This window comes from Syngnathoides biaculeatus, chromosome 20 (genome assembly GCF_019802595.1).
Source record: "Syngnathoides biaculeatus isolate LvHL_M chromosome 20, ASM1980259v1, whole genome shotgun sequence".
NCBI classification, from domain to species: Eukaryota; Metazoa; Chordata; class Actinopteri; order Syngnathiformes; family Syngnathidae; genus Syngnathoides; species Syngnathoides biaculeatus.
Window position 1 is genome coordinate 11,782,985 of NC_084659.1, and position 16,967 is coordinate 11,799,951.

Consider the following 16,967-nt stretch of genomic DNA (forward strand, 5'->3'; position numbering starts at 1 on the left):
TGAGTCACATATTTGATTGTGACGATTATACGGCGTTAAGAAAACGACGTGCGTGAGGATCGTTTTTGTGGTGTTTTGCAAATTTCAAAGGAGAAAGAAGCTCAACCAGACAGCCGCTGAGTGCCTTCTTATTTGAATATTAATTGAAAAGATGGTGTTAATAATAAGACAAAAGGAGAGAAATAGTTCATCATTGCAATGCTACTTTAATGCATTATGTAAGAGAATATTTAGGTACACGATTAGATAATCACTGAAAGGTAAGAGTTTTTTGTTTTTTTTTTGCATCTAACAAGTCTGTAAACGCTTTGTTAAATTGATTATCTTGGCGTTCCGTTTTCTCTGTCTTGAAATGGAATATAATACAGTAATTGTAAAGTATTTTTTGAAAGTTTACAAATTAGATTTCTAGTTTTCGATGTACGCAAACGCAACATCCCATTTCAACAATGCGTTGCTTTTATTTATGCAATCATTTCCGCCGGAAATAACTGAGCTTTTGTTTTGGAAAGCTAAAGCCACGGTCGCCATTATTGTTCCTGGCTTGACGTTCGAGAAAAACACATGTAATTTAATTTTATCATATATTTTTAAGCAAACGTCACACTTTCAGCTTTTTTTGTAACTCGTTTGTACCCCCGTGAGTTTGCAACGTTGCCCGGCGGCAAGAGAATGGAGAGGCGGTCCGAGGGTGCTGGTAAGTTGCTAAGCTAACGTTGGCAAGCTAACAGCTGCCGCCATGAACAGTTGAATAAAATGCGTGGTTTTTTTCTTTCAATCCGTCGCTATACATAAGATGGAAAACGACAGTTAAATAAAACTGTATATGTTGCACCAACGCTTAATTTTGGCCTGCGTGGCGAAGTGAAATAGCACACGAGACCCTGGACGCGCTTGAGTAATATTAAACAGGAGTTGCCCGGATGTTCCGATCGCTCATTGCATGGTGGGTTTTGCTGCTTCCCTTAATGTCGTAATCGCAATCGAGCACTTTATTCGATCAGTTGTTCCTCCTGAAAACTCATGCATTTGGGCGCTCGTTCCGTTCATGTAGCACGGTTCGGCTCATTTGCATTCGCTTTGCAACGATTGCTTATTTACGCTTCCGGTTTATGTGCACAATAACCAGCGTTTGCGCCCATTATGTTCATCAGCATGCGCCAGTTATTTTCATTTCTAAAATGTAATTCTGGGGCAAGTTAAAGTGACCCCACCCGAAGACCAATGCCGCCCAGTGCTGATGCACACACTGCACATGGCCGAAACTGCTACTCAATATGTCCAGCGATTGATTGGGCGACCAATCCCGGGTGTTCTCCACGTGTTGCACAAGAGTCTCTCCTCTGTAACCCTAACTCGGACACACACAACAGTACATAGATGGATGGCTTCTTTTATGGGGCCCTAACTGCTTGTTGTGGCCCTCCTAGGCGGTGGAGGGGCTCTCCCGCTGGCCTCCCTCCGACTGATGGCCTCCCCGCTGCAGTTGACGTACTCCTTCATGTGGCAGGTGATCCGCCAGAGGAATGTCAGGCAGTACACGAAGGTGGAAGAGTTTGTCACCATGGTGACGCAGACCGTCCCGGAGCTCATGAGTTTCAAGCAGACGGCCCAGCTCGTCTTGGGTTTGAGGGCGAGGGTAAGGGGGTATCTTGGCTATTTACGCGTCCACAAATCCAACTACTCTGCGGTACCGTGATACCGTCACCAACTCGTTTAATTAGTTCCATAACTCAGTTAATTTATATAGCACATCAATTTTCCTCATCTGAAGGATTAAAATGCAATTTGGCTCACAACACAAAGCTATAAAATCAACAAAACAACTCCGTCTAATGTGAAAATGTGTCTTCTGATTCGAGGTACCATTATACTTGGATAATAACTGATTTCTTCTTTTAGATCATTTTGGATTTGCTTCAGAGGGAGGGGCAACCAGACTCCCGCACTATTCAAATACTAATAAATAAACTAAAGATCACTACAAGTACACATCCGGCGGTAAGAATGTCAACACTCTTCTTTCCGAAACATAAGCAGCGTTAAACATTGACTCGTTTCCGTCACGAAAGGACGTGGAAGTGGAGAAATGTCAAACCAACTTCATGGTGCTGGTCCAGAATCTGCTGAAGAGCCCCGCCGAGCGGAAACACTTCTTTAAGGTACGCTCTGACTTCCTGGAACAGTACATTGTTGGGCTCCGGTTCAAGTTGTCATGGAGACAGTGGATTCATGTGGCCTGTATAATCATAATCACAAAAGCTGTCTCCGCGATAACTGTGGCGTTGGTCAGCTTTCCCAGATTTTGGAGGTCTCCGCTGTCATGGAAGCTCAGGCGTTGGATTTTATCCCACAGGAAGTGTTCCCGGTTCAGTATGGCACCAAGTTTGACACGGCGCTGCAGACTCTGACCGCCGGCCTGGTGTGCAAGTTGGAGCAACTGCTTCCTGTCCCCAACCTCTCCCAGGTACACACTCCGCCACGCGTTCCAGGAGAAAACAAACCCAAGCGCGGGGAGAACGTGTAAACGCCGCATTTGAACGCGGGACCTCTCGACTGTGAGACTCTTGCTAACCACAATTCAGCTGCTCTCCCTCCGCCTAAGCGCACCAAAAATTGATAAAATGTGGTCATCCGCAGTTAAGGGTCTGTAACACTGACTCATCTTTTTCCACCTCAGCTCAGTGCCATGATCTCATCAGAGTCCGCTAATCTAGAAGCATGTGGAGGCTTCATCCCAGAAGGCAACGACCTCAAAACTCTCCTCCTGTACCAGCAGTCCAAGGGCCTCCTGTCTGGTAAAGGTATGAACTCGCTTGCTTCATAGCAGATTATCTGACCTCACACTAAATGGTGCCATGACAAGAAACCCCGGACCATATTATCACGCTTATCCTTTTTTTTTTTTTTTTTTTTTTTTCTTTTGCACATTCTGTAACACCATAAATTACCACAAAATGGGGCCAAATTCCTTGTTAATTGGTGTCAAGGAAGTATGTCGAAGTTATTCTTCTCCACTGAGAGAAACAGACAACTTTCTGTTGTCATTTGCTGACTCCCACGTCACTCACCAGACCAGGCCCGACCTTTTAGGCCACACACACACTCAAAGTCACGGATGATAACAGTGTAGAACTTGAGGATGGCAACCACATGTTGCAAAATAGTTTTTTTCTGATTAATCGATGGGATAATTTGTAGAATAATGAATTCAGTAAATGACTGGTAGCAGTGAACTCTCTTCCATCTGTTTTCCTTGAGGACCTTAACCAAAACTTCTCCCATATGTCTAGCAACCATCTCGTCTTCAGTGGGCGACTGTGTGCTCTCGTCGCTCGCCTTCCGACCCAAACCCGTCGAGCCTCCTCCTCCTCCTCCGCCGCCTCCTCCTCCCCCTCCCCCTCCCCCTCCCGCTCCACAGCCCGTAGTCAGCCCTCCGATCGCAAGCCCGCTCCCCGACCACGACGACTTGGGTGACATTTCGGACCAGTCGGACGACGTGGCGGTCCTTGTCGCCACCTCTCAGGTCGATACCGCAGCCAGTAGCGAAGCCGCAAAGGGTCTCCAAAAAACTGCGGTTTCTGAGGCGAATCTGGGCCCGGAGGCGGAGCAAAGCAAAGGAGGCGACGACGTCGTGGCAGCGGAGAGGTCGGAACCACCACGAACGCCCTTGAAGTCCATCCCATTTAAGGTCGTGTCGGCGCCCGTGAAAAGTGCGTCGCCGCAGTTCACAGTGACAAAAGATGGGCAAAAGGTCCAAACGCAGCGAGTGACCCTGCATCAGTGGGTGTCGCAGATAGCCACCAACACCATCTCCCTCCCGGCCTTGCCGCCGCTCCCCCCTGACAGGCTTAGCGATGACGACTACTCCAGGCCAAGCATCCGGAGAAAGAAGCAAATCCGGCCCCCCGCCGACCGCTTCAACTGCAGCATGTGCGACAAGAGCTTCCCGTACCAATCCAAGCTCATGGACCACGAGCGCATCCACACGGGCGAGAAGCCCTTCGGGTGCACGTCGTGCAACAAAAGCTTCCGCACGCAGGCCTTCCTCAACAACCACCTGAAGACGCACAGCACAGCGCGGCCGTACGCCTGCGGCCAGTGCGGCAAGTGCTTCGCCAAGTTGCAGAGCCTCACCAAGCACATGCTGGCCCACAGCGGCCAGAAGCCCTTCTACTGCGACATCTGCAACAAGGGCTTCACGCAGTCCACCTACTTCAAGAGGCACATGGAGTGCCACACCAGCCAGATGACGTTCCCGTGCAAGCACTGCAACAAGAGCTTCCCGACCGCCTTCAAACTGAGCAACCACGAGCGGTGGCACACCCGGGACCGCCCGCACATGTGCGAGCGCTGCGGCAAGCGCTTCCTGGTGCCCAGCCTGCTGAAGCGGCACATGGGCTACCACATCGGCGACCGTCAGTACCTCTGCTCGCAGTGCGGCAAAACCTTCGTTTACCTCTCGGACCTGAAACGACACCAGCAGGACCACATCCCCAAGGCCAAGATCCCCTGCCCCGTGTGCCAGAAGAAGTTCTCCAGCAAGTACTGCCTGAGGGTACACCTGCGCATCCACACCCGGGAGAGACCGTACCGCTGCTCCATATGCGAGAAGAGCTTCACGCAGGTGGGAAATCTGAAGGTCCACATCCGGCTGCACACCAACGAGCGGCCCTTCAGCTGCGAGGTGTGCGGAAAGACGTACAAGCTGGCGTCGCACCTCAACGTCCACAAACGGACTCATTCGTGCAAGAAGCCCTGGATGTGCGAAACGTGCGGGAAGGGCTTCACCGTCCCGGGCCTGCTGAAGACCCACGAGCTGATGCACCTGCGCGAGTCCAACCCGGACTTGGCTGCCAAGCGCAGGAACAGGGGCAAGCAGAAGAAAAACTCCCTCAAGAAGAAGTTTGACGAGGAGGAAGAGGAGGAAGGAATTGATGAATATTGACGGGAATATAGTGGTGCCTTGAGGTGCTTGTGAGTCCACCGTATTGATTTTTTTATTTTCTTTTTTATTTCCTTTGCCTTGACTAACGAGCTTGCGATACAAGTTCCTCAACTCACTTCACAACAAGCGGCAATGTGGCAGCTACACTTAGTGAAAAATTCTTCAAAAGATCTCTATTGCCACTCCCCGATGACAAAGAATCACACATTACGGATGTAACGACAGTTTAGCCCTTCTGTCCGCTATCGTAATGCTAAAGCTTAAAAAAAAAAAATTGGATGTTCTAGTGCACAGGTGTCAAAGTCAAGGCCCGGGGGCCAGATCCGGCCCGCCGCATGATTTTATGTGGATCGCGAGAAAAATGACTTTGACACCCCTGTTCTAGGGCTTTAACCATTTACACATTGAACTGAACAAAAATGTAACAGCACTCAGTTTTTATCCCCTGCGTAGAACCATGAATATTCTTGCTATATACCAGAGATTATTTCAAATTGACGGGGGGGGGGGGTGCATAAAAAAAATGATGATCACTCAGTTACCCGTTTGGTCCATAACATTAGAAAATAAGATCAATAGATTTTTATTTTGCAAGTAAAAATGGACATTTGTGAACAGTTTATTTTGATCAAACACATTTAATCAACCTGCTTTCATGGCGGACCCCAGAAATTTGAGTATTTATGATTGAAAGGCCGGAATTCCGAAGATTTTGACAAATTTCAATTTCAAGTTCAGCTTTTATCAAGGACACTAATCTGGAGTGCCCTTTTAGTAGATTCCAGCAGGTTTTGTTGTTTTTGGGGAAAGACTGGTATGGCAATTCCATTCATTTCTTTGGGGGAAAAAAATTGAAATCAAATGTATCTCATGCCACAGCTGTTAATTTTAAAGGCACTTGAAAAGGCATCCAAAAGTGAAGACAAGACTCATCTGTTATCAAGCTTTTTTTTTTACATTTTGTTTCCACTATCAATTATGACTTAGTCAGCCAGCTTCTTAACATTTTATTTTGCTTTGCTCGGAAGTAGCTTTCCTCTACAGCAATGTTTTTTGTTGTTGTTGTTTTAGATGGACAGGCAATTGCTATTAATCTTTTTTTCATTTGTTAAGAAAAAGAGATATCAAATGTTTTCTTTTCATCAGTTTTATTCCAGTGCATGTGACTGACATTTGTAGTATTCTGATATTCGCATAGGGCACAGGTCCGCTTTAGATCTCATTTTGTAATGTAGTTTGCTTTCTTTTAGGCGGGTGGCGCATTAGTGGATTACGAGTGTAACTTTCAGCATCATCGTAATAAGAGCTTTCTTTTTTTTGATGTGCAAACATGTTATATCTGTACACCTCGGAACAATAAAAGTGATAAAGATGACACGAGTGTCTTTATTTCACATACTCATTAATCTTCATATACAGTGATGACACCTGCCATTAATCTTCCTTGCCGGTCCTGAGGCAGTCAACGCTATTAACGCTTAAAAATGTTTTTGTCCTAACGACTTTAATTTGCCCGCCTCCTCTTTAACTCCATTGGGAGTTTCGCGCTCCCATTTGTTTGATTGCTCTCCTTTACTCACTTTTTAAAAAAGCCACAGCAAAAATGATCATGAAGTCAAAACTTGAACCATTTTTAGTAGTCATTCAGGTCAGACTCACTTAATGAAAATGTGATGAAGTGCATGTTTTGAATTAATGCTTAGTTTTATGTGGAGTAAGTTTTTTTTTTTTTTTAAAGCAACAAGAGGTGAGTCACTTCCTTTCCTTCCCCAGGAGGCCGTCCTCAACCATTATGGCCAGCCGGCAATAAGAGGGCACATAGTACATACATTAGTACATAATTGAATCATCAGACTTCACTCTCTGTTGCCTAGGAGATGGTGACCTCTGACATGTAAGACAATGCAGCTGCTGTAAAATAGATGGATGGGTCCATTGATTTTCTTTTTTTAAATGTTGAGAAAATAATTTTAGAATTACACTCAAAAGGACCCATAAGTATACAATTACATTAAAAGTACGTGTTTATTATTATGTACATGTTATTTAGGTGTCGGCTACTGTACCTACTTTTTAATATATATTATTTTTACGTGGTGGTTAAGCCTTCCGTCAGGAACTTCTGAAGCCGGAACCGTTCATCCTACTCGGGGGAGATAGTTTGTGACGGACCAACGCCTGCCATATTTCCGCTAATAACAACCCTAGCTAGCTGGCCCAGTCATTATGTGTTAGCAACTGTGGTTCTGATCGGTTGTAGACCGGGTTAACAAAGCCCTGCGCCGTTAACCTGCAGGGGCGTCAGTGGAAATTCAGCTACTGTGGGTCGAAGACAAAGAATCAGAATCAGCTTTATTGGCCAAGTGTGTAAAAAAAACACACACACACACAAGGAATTTTTCTCCGGCAGTTGAGTCGGTGCTTCCCTGGTACGACATTCAGAACAAAGAACAACAAAGTAACGAGAACAAGAGACATTTCTGTTTATGGGAACTATTCCCTATGAATGTCACAGTTGTGCAAGATGTAAAGTCTTATTCATGTACAACAGGTAAGCGATAAGAGTGTGTCAACGTCCCACATTGGGTTAAGATTGTATAGGCTGCCTTTACCCGTTCGCGGTTCCCGTTATAGATAATGACAATTGTGCAAAGGGAGCAGTTTAAAGTGGCGAATCGTGCGATAGTCGACAACATATATAACTAATACTAATACTGATTGGACCAGCAGAATGTGAGGGTGTGTCCCGACAATGACACAAGGCAGAAAATAGTAGGTTCGCTGAACAGAAGAGGAGCAAAGCGGATTCGTCGGCAGAGCCTACATCTCAGGGTAGGGACTTTGTATGTTGGGACTATGACAGGAAAAGCTCAGCAGTTCGTTGACATGATGTGGAGGAGAAAGGATGATATGTTGTGCATTCAAGAGAGCAGGTGGAAAGGTAGTAACGCTAGAAGTTTAGGAGCAGGGTTTAAATAATTTTACCATAGAGTAGATGGGAAGAGAAACGGGGTCGGGGTAAGAATGTCTTGGAGGCGAAAAGAGTATCAGATGGAGTGATGAGGCTGAAATTTGAAATTGAGGGTGTTATTTATCATGTGATTAGTGGCTATTAGTGGCCACGGGAAGGATGTGAGTCAGAGTTGCAAGAGAAATTCTGGAAGAAACTAGATGAAGTAATTCAGAGCATCCCAGACACAGAGAGAGTTGTGATTGGTGCAGATTGTAATAGACATGTTAAAGGAAAAAGGGGCGATGAAGAAGTGATGGATAAGTACGGCATCCAGAGCGATGGTGAGTGTGGTAAGGAAGTGAAAAAACGGGTCCAAGCAGGTTGGAACAGCTGGCGGAAGGTGTCTGGTGTGTTATGTGACAGAAGAGTGTCTGCTAGGATGAAGGGAAACGTTTATAAAACAGTCAGAGAGGAAGATGCAGGAGATAAACTGAGATGGAAAAAGATTACATGCTGTGGCGACCCCTAACGGGACAAGCCGAGAGGAATAGAAGAAGGAGAACTGTGCTTCAGTCCACTTTGGAAATGCATCATGGGGGAGTGTGATGTAAGGAACATTTAATTTTGTGCTCAGTATTCACCAATCTATAGTGATAAAAGCGAAACTGAAAAAAAAAAAAAATAGTGCCCAAAGAACTACGATCGGCCAGTGTACTGCAATTGCCACTTGTTTTGCTCCTTGAGCTTGTTGCTTGCTTATGAATTGCGGTCGCCGATAGTTACCATCTTTAGAATAATTAGTGAGTTCTCAATTGTTTTACAGACTAGTAAACGTAAACTCCCGGTGTCGTCATGTTTGAGGCGATCATCTCCTGACCGGGAAGCTTTTGAAAAGTTTTTAATCACGTAAGTAATGCATGCTTAATAAATATCAACGTGTTATTCGACATACTTCATTTTCCGTTTTCCCCCATTGCAGTTTAGCATTCACCACAGACAGGCCTACAGGATGAAGATGTTCTCGGTGGCCCACAAGACCGTCTTTGTGGTGGATCACTGTCCCTACATGGCCGAGTCCAGCCGTCAACAGGTGGAGTGCGATGTGCTGACCAAGAGCCGAGGCCAAGGAGTCATCCCTTTGGCGCCTGTGTCCAAATCCCTGTGGACGTGCGCCGTGGAGTGCTCGATGGAATACTGCCGCATCCTCTATGACATTTATCCACTGGACAAACTGGTCAGTGGGTTGTTCTGGTTCCTTACAACAAGGGGAGGCCAGATGGTTTCATTTAAAATCTATATTTTTTTACAGATTAATTACATTGTGAGTGACTCAGAGTTCCACCTCTTGAATAGCTGGAAACGGGATTGCCAGAGCACTCATGAGGTTAGTCACCTCCCTTGAAACAAAGTCTTTCCTAACCTTTATTGAGCCAGGGCGCATATTTTATTTTAGAAAAATCTTCCGGAAAACCACCACAAAAAGTGTTAGATGTGAAACAATGATCATCTCAGAACTCCACAGACAGGATAAGAATACCATCGCTGTAGCTTTGTGGTCACCAATTAACAACTGATACACCGCAATTACCGGCGTACAGAGCGCATCTGGTTATAAGCCTCAGCCAGTACATTTGTAAAGGAAATACCATTTGGTACATACATAGGCCGCAGTGCCCACATTGAAACCCACATTGCAACATGAGATATTTACAAAGAAAGATGGTACACAGAGAGTTTAACGCTAATGCACCAATTAGCCGCATCAACTTGTAAGCCACAGGTTTGAAATCGTGGGGGGGGGGGGGGGGAAAGTCACGGCTTATAGGCCGGAAATTGCGGTATGAACACAAATGGAGGGGCAACACATCTAAACACACAATATACAGTACTATTAAGGAATGCATATGTTCCTTATCCTTTGTGTAATTTGAATAATATTACTGCAGCTATCTATGTCAGATGTGAATCTCCGTGTGTATATCTGTGTCCAGATGGAGCAGTACATTGACTTGAAGCAAAATACGTGGAAAAATACTTCAATTCTTTACATATTTATCTCTCACAGCACAGTGGCTGGGAAACACTTCACAAAAGCCCGAATAGTTTTCAAAATTCTAATAAGGACGATGTGTTCCCTTGTCCGACAGCTCATGTCTTCCCTGGCCGCGGTGGGGCCGCCCAACCCGCGCGAAGACCCCGAGTGCTGCAGCATCCTGCACGGGCTGGTGGCAGCGGTGGAGTCGCTCTGCAAGATCACCGAACTGCAGCACGAGAAGCGCATCGCCCTGATGGACACGGCCGAGAGGGTCGCCAACCGGGGTCGCATTATCTGTCTGACGAATGCTAAGAGGTAAACGTCGACCCCAAAAACGCAAAGGACTATATGGAGTACATATCATCATTTGTTGAATTTTGCAGTGATACTCATGTTCGCATGTTGGAAGACTGCATTCAGGAGACCATCTTGGAGCAAAACAAGCTGGCAGCAGGATCAGACAGGTGATTTTGTTTCTTTTAACTGCTATCGTCTATTTTTTTTTTAGATCACAACAACTTGGCATTTGAACTTTGCACATCCATATTTAACATACAGTACACTATCGTCTCTTTCAGGCTGATGGGAATCCAGCAGTGCGAGCTGGTCCTCATTCACATTTACCCCCAGGGCGACGACACGCTGGTGTCGGACCGGCCCAAGAAAGAGGTGGGCGCGTCAAAGACTTCCCTTTTTAATACTTATAACGCGCCGTTTAATTCCTCAAATCTGTCCTTCGTCAGGTGTCGCCTCTGCTGACCAGCGAGGTTCACAGCGTCCGCGCAGGCAGGCACTTGGCGACCAAACTCAACATCCTGGTGCAGCAGCACTTCGACTTGGCCTCCACCACCATCACGAACATCCCCATGAAGGTAAGCGGCCCCCCCACGCGGAGCCCCCGGCGTCCATGCTCCACATACACATTCAAATATCTTTCTTTTTCTGTAAACACGTTCTGGCAAGCCGCATGCATTGCACCACTCGCGTCTGCTTTGAGTTGTCACTCTCTTTTTGCTTGCCCGCTCTCTCCTCGCGAGCCCCTCCTCACCTCCGACGTCTCACTTCACTTCACGGTCTTTTTTCTTCTTTTTTTGTTTTTGTTTTTCGTTTTGCACATCTCACCTGCATGTCGATGCGACTGAACCCTGCTGCTGGTTTCATGCTGTATTTTCTGTTTTGATAGCCCACATTAAATGTTTGCGAACAGGTTAGTACTTGATTCTCACACACACACGCACGTGCGGAGGAAGGGGCAGAGTCCGAGTCATGTGTTGTGTCTCTTTTTGTTGTGTCCGTGTGTATGTGTATGTATATGACCTGTGAGACGCTTAAGAATAGACAACACTGGTCTCACTGCATTTTTTTTTTTTTTTGGTTTATTTTTAATACAGTGGTACCTTAAATTATGAGTTGAATTAATTCCATAATAAGCTTGTAACTAAATTTACCTGTACGCTGACCCTTGGGTCACAGATTTAATTTGTTCTGTGAACCTGTTCCCCATCTGAAATGTCCTTAAACTGAGGTATTGTTTCCCATTGACGTGAGTGGAAATGCAAGGAATCCATTCCAGCCAGAGAAACGATGTCACATTGACCTTACTTTGATTGTTGTGTGGTTAAAAAATAAATAGAGTACACCCTCGGTTGTCGAACGTCCCCGTTCTCGAACAATTTGGTTTTCAAACGAAAAGTTCAAGATTGTTTTGCTTCTGTTTTCGAACGAAAAGCGGTACTCGAATGCCCCCAACAAAACCCCGGAAATAACTGAATGCCCGCAGCCAGACCAGCTGACCCACCCACGACGCGCTTTGTTATTGTCAATTCGAACGATCCCCCGAAAAAAAACCCCCGGAAAAACCATAGGTCACGCGGTGGTTAATTCGGTTTTCGAACCTCCTCCTAGAACGGATTGTGGTCGAGAACCGAGGCTCTGCTGTACTGCCGTTCTTAAATTTGAGTTTTGTCTGCATATCAAATCACCTTCCCCCACGGAAATGAATTGAAATGCCATGAATCCACCCCACCGCCCCAAAACACCACATTTTTTCTAGAAAATTCCCTTCTACTAGCTAAAAATAAAATATTTTTTTTTGTAGTAAAGAAATTGTGTGATCATTGGAATCAATGCGACCAATGTTGTCCGTTCTTCATCCATAAATCTGTTCATTGTCTGTGTTCCTCCGTCACTCTTCCACTTGCAGTCCTGACCAATCCCCCACTGTGTTATCCTGATGACATCACTTAAGTGTTGAAACACACCTTTTTAGCTCTTAGCATCTAGCTTAACCCTCCCCTTCCACCCGAGTGTAAAAGAAATCCACCTCGCATAACCAGAACATGAAATCAGCAGTGTGCGAGGATTTTGTATTTTGTTATCGGCCGGGATACCGACGTGTCGTGTTTGTTTGTGTCTCTTCTGCGGGCGCACAGGAAGAGCAGCACGCCAACACGTCGGCCAATTACGACGTGGAGCTCCTGCATCACAAGGATGCGCACATGGAGTTCTTTAAAAGTGGTGAGTAAAATTTAAACGAGTCATAACTCTTCAGAAGAGAATTTTTCAATTCATTCTGTCACTTTTTTTGTGGCATAGGGGATTTGCATATGGCCGGCAGCAGCACGCGGGAAAATGGGCTCAAAGAAACGGTCACGTTGAAATGGTGCACACCGCGGACCATCTCCGTAGGTCGGTTCAAGTCGAATTTGATATGGAATCGTTTTGAAAATGTGTCGTGACTGACTTTTTTTTTTTTTTACTGCATTTAGAACTGCATTATTGCACAGGGGCTTACCGCATCTCCCCCACTGACGTCAACAGTCGTCCTTCGTCATGTCTGACCAACTTTCTCCTCAATGGTATGTCGCAGAGTCCAAAATGTGCCTTGGCTCAATCACAGCAGGCAAACATCATGTTAGACAAGACCTGCGATGTAAATTGGAAAATAGTTTTGCCTGGAGCACTGAGTGTGGCGCTAGCTTTCAAACCAAAACATTTTAGTCAACCGTTCATGTGCAATACATTTGTATTTACCGTAATTTCCGGCCTACAGAGCGCAGCTGATTATGAGCCTCACCCAGTACATTTGTAAAGGAAATACCATTTGGTACATAGAAAAGCCGCACTTGTGTAAAAGCCGCAAGTGCCCACATTGAAACACAAGATATTTACAAAGAAAGATGGCACACAGAAAGAGTTTTAATACCTTAGCTTAACATAGCAGGAACAGGGCAACAGTAGCAACACTGTTGCACAGCACTAACAGGGCCGGTTAAAAAAAAAAAAAAAAACATACTGGTAAAAGTCACTTCCTCGGCACATATATTCCACCGGTATCACTCTTTCCTTTTCCGGTCGAGTGCCCCCTTCCGCCCGATAGGAAAAATGCACAAATTAGCCGCATCACCGCATAAGCCGCAAGGTTTAAAGCGTGTGGGGGAAAAAAAGTCACGGCTTATAGGCCGGAAAGTACGGTAGTTATTTGTTCCTGCTGACTCTAGGTCGTTCGGTGCTCCTGGAGCAGCCGAGGAAGTCTGGGTCAAAGGTCATCAGCCACATGCTCAGCTGCCACGGAGGCGAGATCTTCCTGCACGTGCTTAATAACAACCGTTCCATGCTGGAGGACCCGCCCTCCATCAGCGAAGGCTGCGGCGGCCGAGTGACCGACTACCGCATCACCGTACGTCGATGACAAAAACGCAGCCCAAATATGTTTTTGTTTTTTTTTTTTTTTCTCTAAATCCTTTCGTCTCTCTATCAGGACTTTGGAGAGTTCATGAAGGAAAACCGCCTGACTCCCGTTTCCGAGGCCTCCCATCATCCGGCAGCGAAGCTGCCAGCGGAGCGGGCCAAAGCTCAGCTTGAACGCCACACACGTTACTGGCCCATGATCATCTCCCAGACCACCATTTTCAACATGCAGGCAGTGAGCACGTCATCCCCCTCGCCTTTCTGATAATCATCAATCGGGCTTCCTTTAGCATTTGCGTTCCCGTCTGCGAAGGTGGTTCCTCTGGCTAACCTGATCGTGAAAGAGGTTCTGACTGAGGAGGACGTTCTCACCTGCCAGAAGACCGTCTACAACCTGGTGGACATGGAGAGGAAAAACGACCCGCTTCCAATCTCCACTGTGGGTTCCAGAGGCAAAGGCCCCAAGAGGTCAGTTTGTTTACACCTTCATATCGTGTATTCCAAACACTACTCACAAAAGGTGAGGGAGAAAGAGTGATACGTGGAAAGGTTTTGACCACCGACCGTAGGAGGGAGCAGTATGGCCATACGCCTCACTGAGGGTCACGGCCTAAATGAGATTTTTTGCCCGCAGAGACGAGCAGTATCGCATAATGTGGAACGAGCTGGAGACTTTAGTGAAAACCCACGCCGGGGCCACAGACAGGCACCAGAGGGTCCTGGAATGTATCGTCGCCTGCCGCAGCAAACCTCCGGAGGAAGAGGAGAGGAAGAAGCGGGGAAGGAAGAGGGAGGACAGGGAAGACCGGGCAGAGAAAAACGTGGCCAAGGATGTCGAGGACAAAAGCTGGAAGGACTCAGAAAGGTGACTCACTTGTGCAAACTGGACCGTTCATCAGGTAACTAGCAGTTCTTTATTTTTAGGGTGAAAAATGTGCCGGATAAGGAGGATCAAGAGTCGGAAGTCATCAAGGATTCACCGGATTCCCCAGAACCACTCATCAAGAAACCCCGCCTGGCCACTGACGAGGTTGAAGCACCAGAGGGCGCAAAAGGTACTTGAATCTGGGCGGTAGTGTTTTCTTTCCCAAGCCAGATTTTTTAGAAATATTTTTTTTTACCGGATGTGTCATTTAAATGTGATACCTCGCCGTCGCCACAGGTCCGGTCTCGCTCCTCGCTCTGTGGACCAACCGGATCACCGCCAAGTCCAGGAAGCGGCGGGAGTTTATAGGCAGAGCGCGCTCGGTCAACAGCAAGTTCGAGTTGTACCAGCACCTCAAAGATGAAAACGGGTGAGTTGGGAGTCGACTCCCAAACATAAAATCAACTCGTATATGCTCAGATGTTGCGTGAACGGACATTTTCCCTCTTTACAGGATGGACATTCTTGAAAATGGCAAGGCCTCCAGATGATACTTTTCCAGCAGCGGCCCCTCTGTATGTTTTTAAATTTGGGTCTCATTCACACCCTAAAAACAGGGGTCGGGAACCTTTTGGGCTGAGAGTGCCACATTTTACATTTTTACACATTTAAAAATTCGATTCCAAAAGAGCCACACAATATTTTTAAAACTAAATACAAGTTTATTCGTGCATTTTATGTATGCCCAACACCTAAAGAATAGAATAGGTTTTTAAGAATTTTTTTAAAATAACATTTTGCTGTTGCTAATCAATAACGACAAAAGTGCTTCTTCCCATTAATACCACTTTTTGCGCTGCACGGTTTTGCTATGTTTCATACGCCGTTAGATTCAACTTCATGCTTTGCCAATTGCCAAGAGCACCAGCAACGCTATATGAATTGCATTCACCTTGTTGTTTCCAAATTAACTAGCTTGGACTCTGGACAGTAGCTCCTGACATGCTTTTTTCCTGCTGTCCCTCGCATGATATTTTGACCCAATGGCGCGTGTCGAACTGGGACTTTATATTTGAGCGTTTCATCGGTGCAATTTTGTCGTCACACATTAGACAGAAAGGAAGCTTCTTTCTCCACAAAGGCGAATTCGTCTGTGCATTCTTACTGTAAACTGCGCTAATGTACTCCTCATCTCTTTTTCTTTTTAGCCATCTTTGTCAAAAGCGTTTCCGCGATTATTTTCCACCCGATCTGCGTTCGACACCCCCCGCCCCGTCTGGCTGCCCACAGCAACTTCATTATTGGACAACAAACCATGTCAACTCCACTAGAACAAACTGTCCCTGCCTCATTTCCATTGCCTACGCGACAGAAATGGCATGCCGTATACCACAGGTGTCAAACTCAAGGCCCGGGGGCCAGATCGGGCCCACCACATGATTTAATGTGGCCCTCGGAGCCAAATGTAGAGTGTCAACTTCCATGATTCTTGTAAAAAAAATCTATACCAAAATTTCAAGTTGTTATATATCATAAATGATAAAGTTGAGATACTTCAAGCATTTATGTGTTACCAAATGTGAACAGTTGCAAAACACCAATGTAGCCCACGAGAAAAATGAAAAATTGTATGCAATATGTCGTTATGAGGGCTCTGCGAGTCATACGCCAACCACCAAAAGAGCCAGGTATGGCTCGCGAGCCACAGGTTTCCGACCCCTGCCCTAAAAGCACGACTTGCCAGTGAAATGAATTTATAACTTTTTTTTTTAAACATTTTTGTAAATAAATTATTCATGAATTGTATATTGCAATAAAAGCAGATGAAATAGAACGCTGGAAATACACGAAGATGATGGTCACTTCTTGTTACACACCCTACTTGGAGCTCATTAACAGTTTATGAAAATTGGCTTAATTAACAAAAGTAAGTTGCTTAACTCGACCTGACGTAGAATTGTATCCAATGAAAATATGCAATTGTATGCATGTAAATTTAACATTTATTGGGAATTATATGCAATCAACAATGACAAGAAAGTCACTGGAGATTGTAAACATTTAGATAAATGCCTAAAGTACTACTAAAAAATGAGAAATTATTCTAAACATTTGGTTTGCTAATTCAATATTTTCTTAAATCAACTAGTCTAGTACTGGTGGGTCTTTATTACTTTTTTTTTTTTTTAATGAGTTGCAATTGGGAGTAATTTAGCAAAATAGATTCTACCAAAGCTTTTTTTTTTTTTCTCCTCTTGAACCAACAAATGATTTGACATTGCTAGTTTATCAACTTGTTGCGACGCCATTATCAACCAAATTTGGATTTGCGTGCAAAACAAAGTTGGAATGTTTTTTTTTAAAATAAATGTAGTTAAATTATGTGATTTTATAACGTGTGTGTGTTTTTAAAGAAAACATTCAAGTGGGTTTTGAACTTGCTGTGATGTGATAGACTCTAAACTTGGATTTACGG

The 16,967-nt window shown here is 45.3% G+C and overlaps 2 protein-coding genes across 8 annotated transcripts; both read left to right on the forward strand.

Annotated features, from left to right (window-relative positions):
• The first annotated feature begins 35 nt into the window (after positions 1 to 35).
• Positions 36 to 6,313, forward strand: si:dkey-14d8.1 (zinc finger protein ZFP2). Of its 3 annotated transcripts, none has more exons than XM_061807436.1 (7): positions 36 to 260; positions 1,431 to 1,639; positions 1,903 to 2,001; positions 2,073 to 2,162; positions 2,357 to 2,467; positions 2,681 to 2,804; positions 3,294 to 6,313. In XM_061807436.1, the coding sequence occupies exons 2-7, from the start codon at positions 1,469 to 1,471 to the stop codon at positions 4,946 to 4,948; spliced, it is 2,250 nt and encodes a 749-aa protein (XP_061663420.1). In that variant the 5' UTR covers positions 36 to 260; positions 1,431 to 1,468; the 3' UTR covers positions 4,949 to 6,313. The 3 variants fall into 3 exon arrangements, with proteins under 3 accessions (XP_061663420.1, XP_061663419.1, XP_061663421.1); XM_061807435.1 differs by lacking the exon at positions 36 to 260 and adding an exon at positions 335 to 697; XM_061807437.1 differs by lacking the exon at positions 36 to 260 and adding an exon at positions 823 to 946.
• A 399-nt stretch (positions 6,314 to 6,712) lies between these two features.
• Positions 6,713 to 16,558, forward strand: ints13 (integrator complex subunit 13). Of its 5 annotated transcripts, XM_061806451.1 has the most exons (19): positions 7,119 to 7,499; positions 8,725 to 8,807; positions 8,881 to 9,135; positions 9,211 to 9,285; positions 10,049 to 10,251; positions 10,320 to 10,400; positions 10,515 to 10,605; positions 10,680 to 10,808; positions 12,369 to 12,453; positions 12,532 to 12,624; positions 12,705 to 12,794; positions 13,437 to 13,615; positions 13,697 to 13,861; positions 13,940 to 14,094; positions 14,261 to 14,491; positions 14,551 to 14,681; positions 14,789 to 14,921; positions 15,006 to 15,066; positions 15,700 to 16,558. In XM_061806451.1, the coding sequence occupies exons 3-18, from the start codon at positions 8,911 to 8,913 to the stop codon at positions 15,040 to 15,042; spliced, it is 2,103 nt and encodes a 700-aa protein (XP_061662435.1). In that variant the 5' UTR covers positions 7,119 to 7,499; positions 8,725 to 8,807; positions 8,881 to 8,910; the 3' UTR covers positions 15,043 to 15,066; positions 15,700 to 16,558. The 5 variants fall into 5 exon arrangements, with proteins under 5 accessions (XP_061662432.1, XP_061662434.1, XP_061662435.1 ...); XM_061806448.1 differs by lacking the exon at positions 7,119 to 7,499 and adding an exon at positions 6,713 to 6,842 and having other exon boundaries at positions 15,006 to 16,558; XM_061806450.1 differs by lacking the exon at positions 7,119 to 7,499 and adding an exon at positions 6,915 to 6,965 and having other exon boundaries at positions 15,006 to 16,558.
• The last annotated feature ends 409 nt before the right edge of the window (positions 16,559 to 16,967 follow it).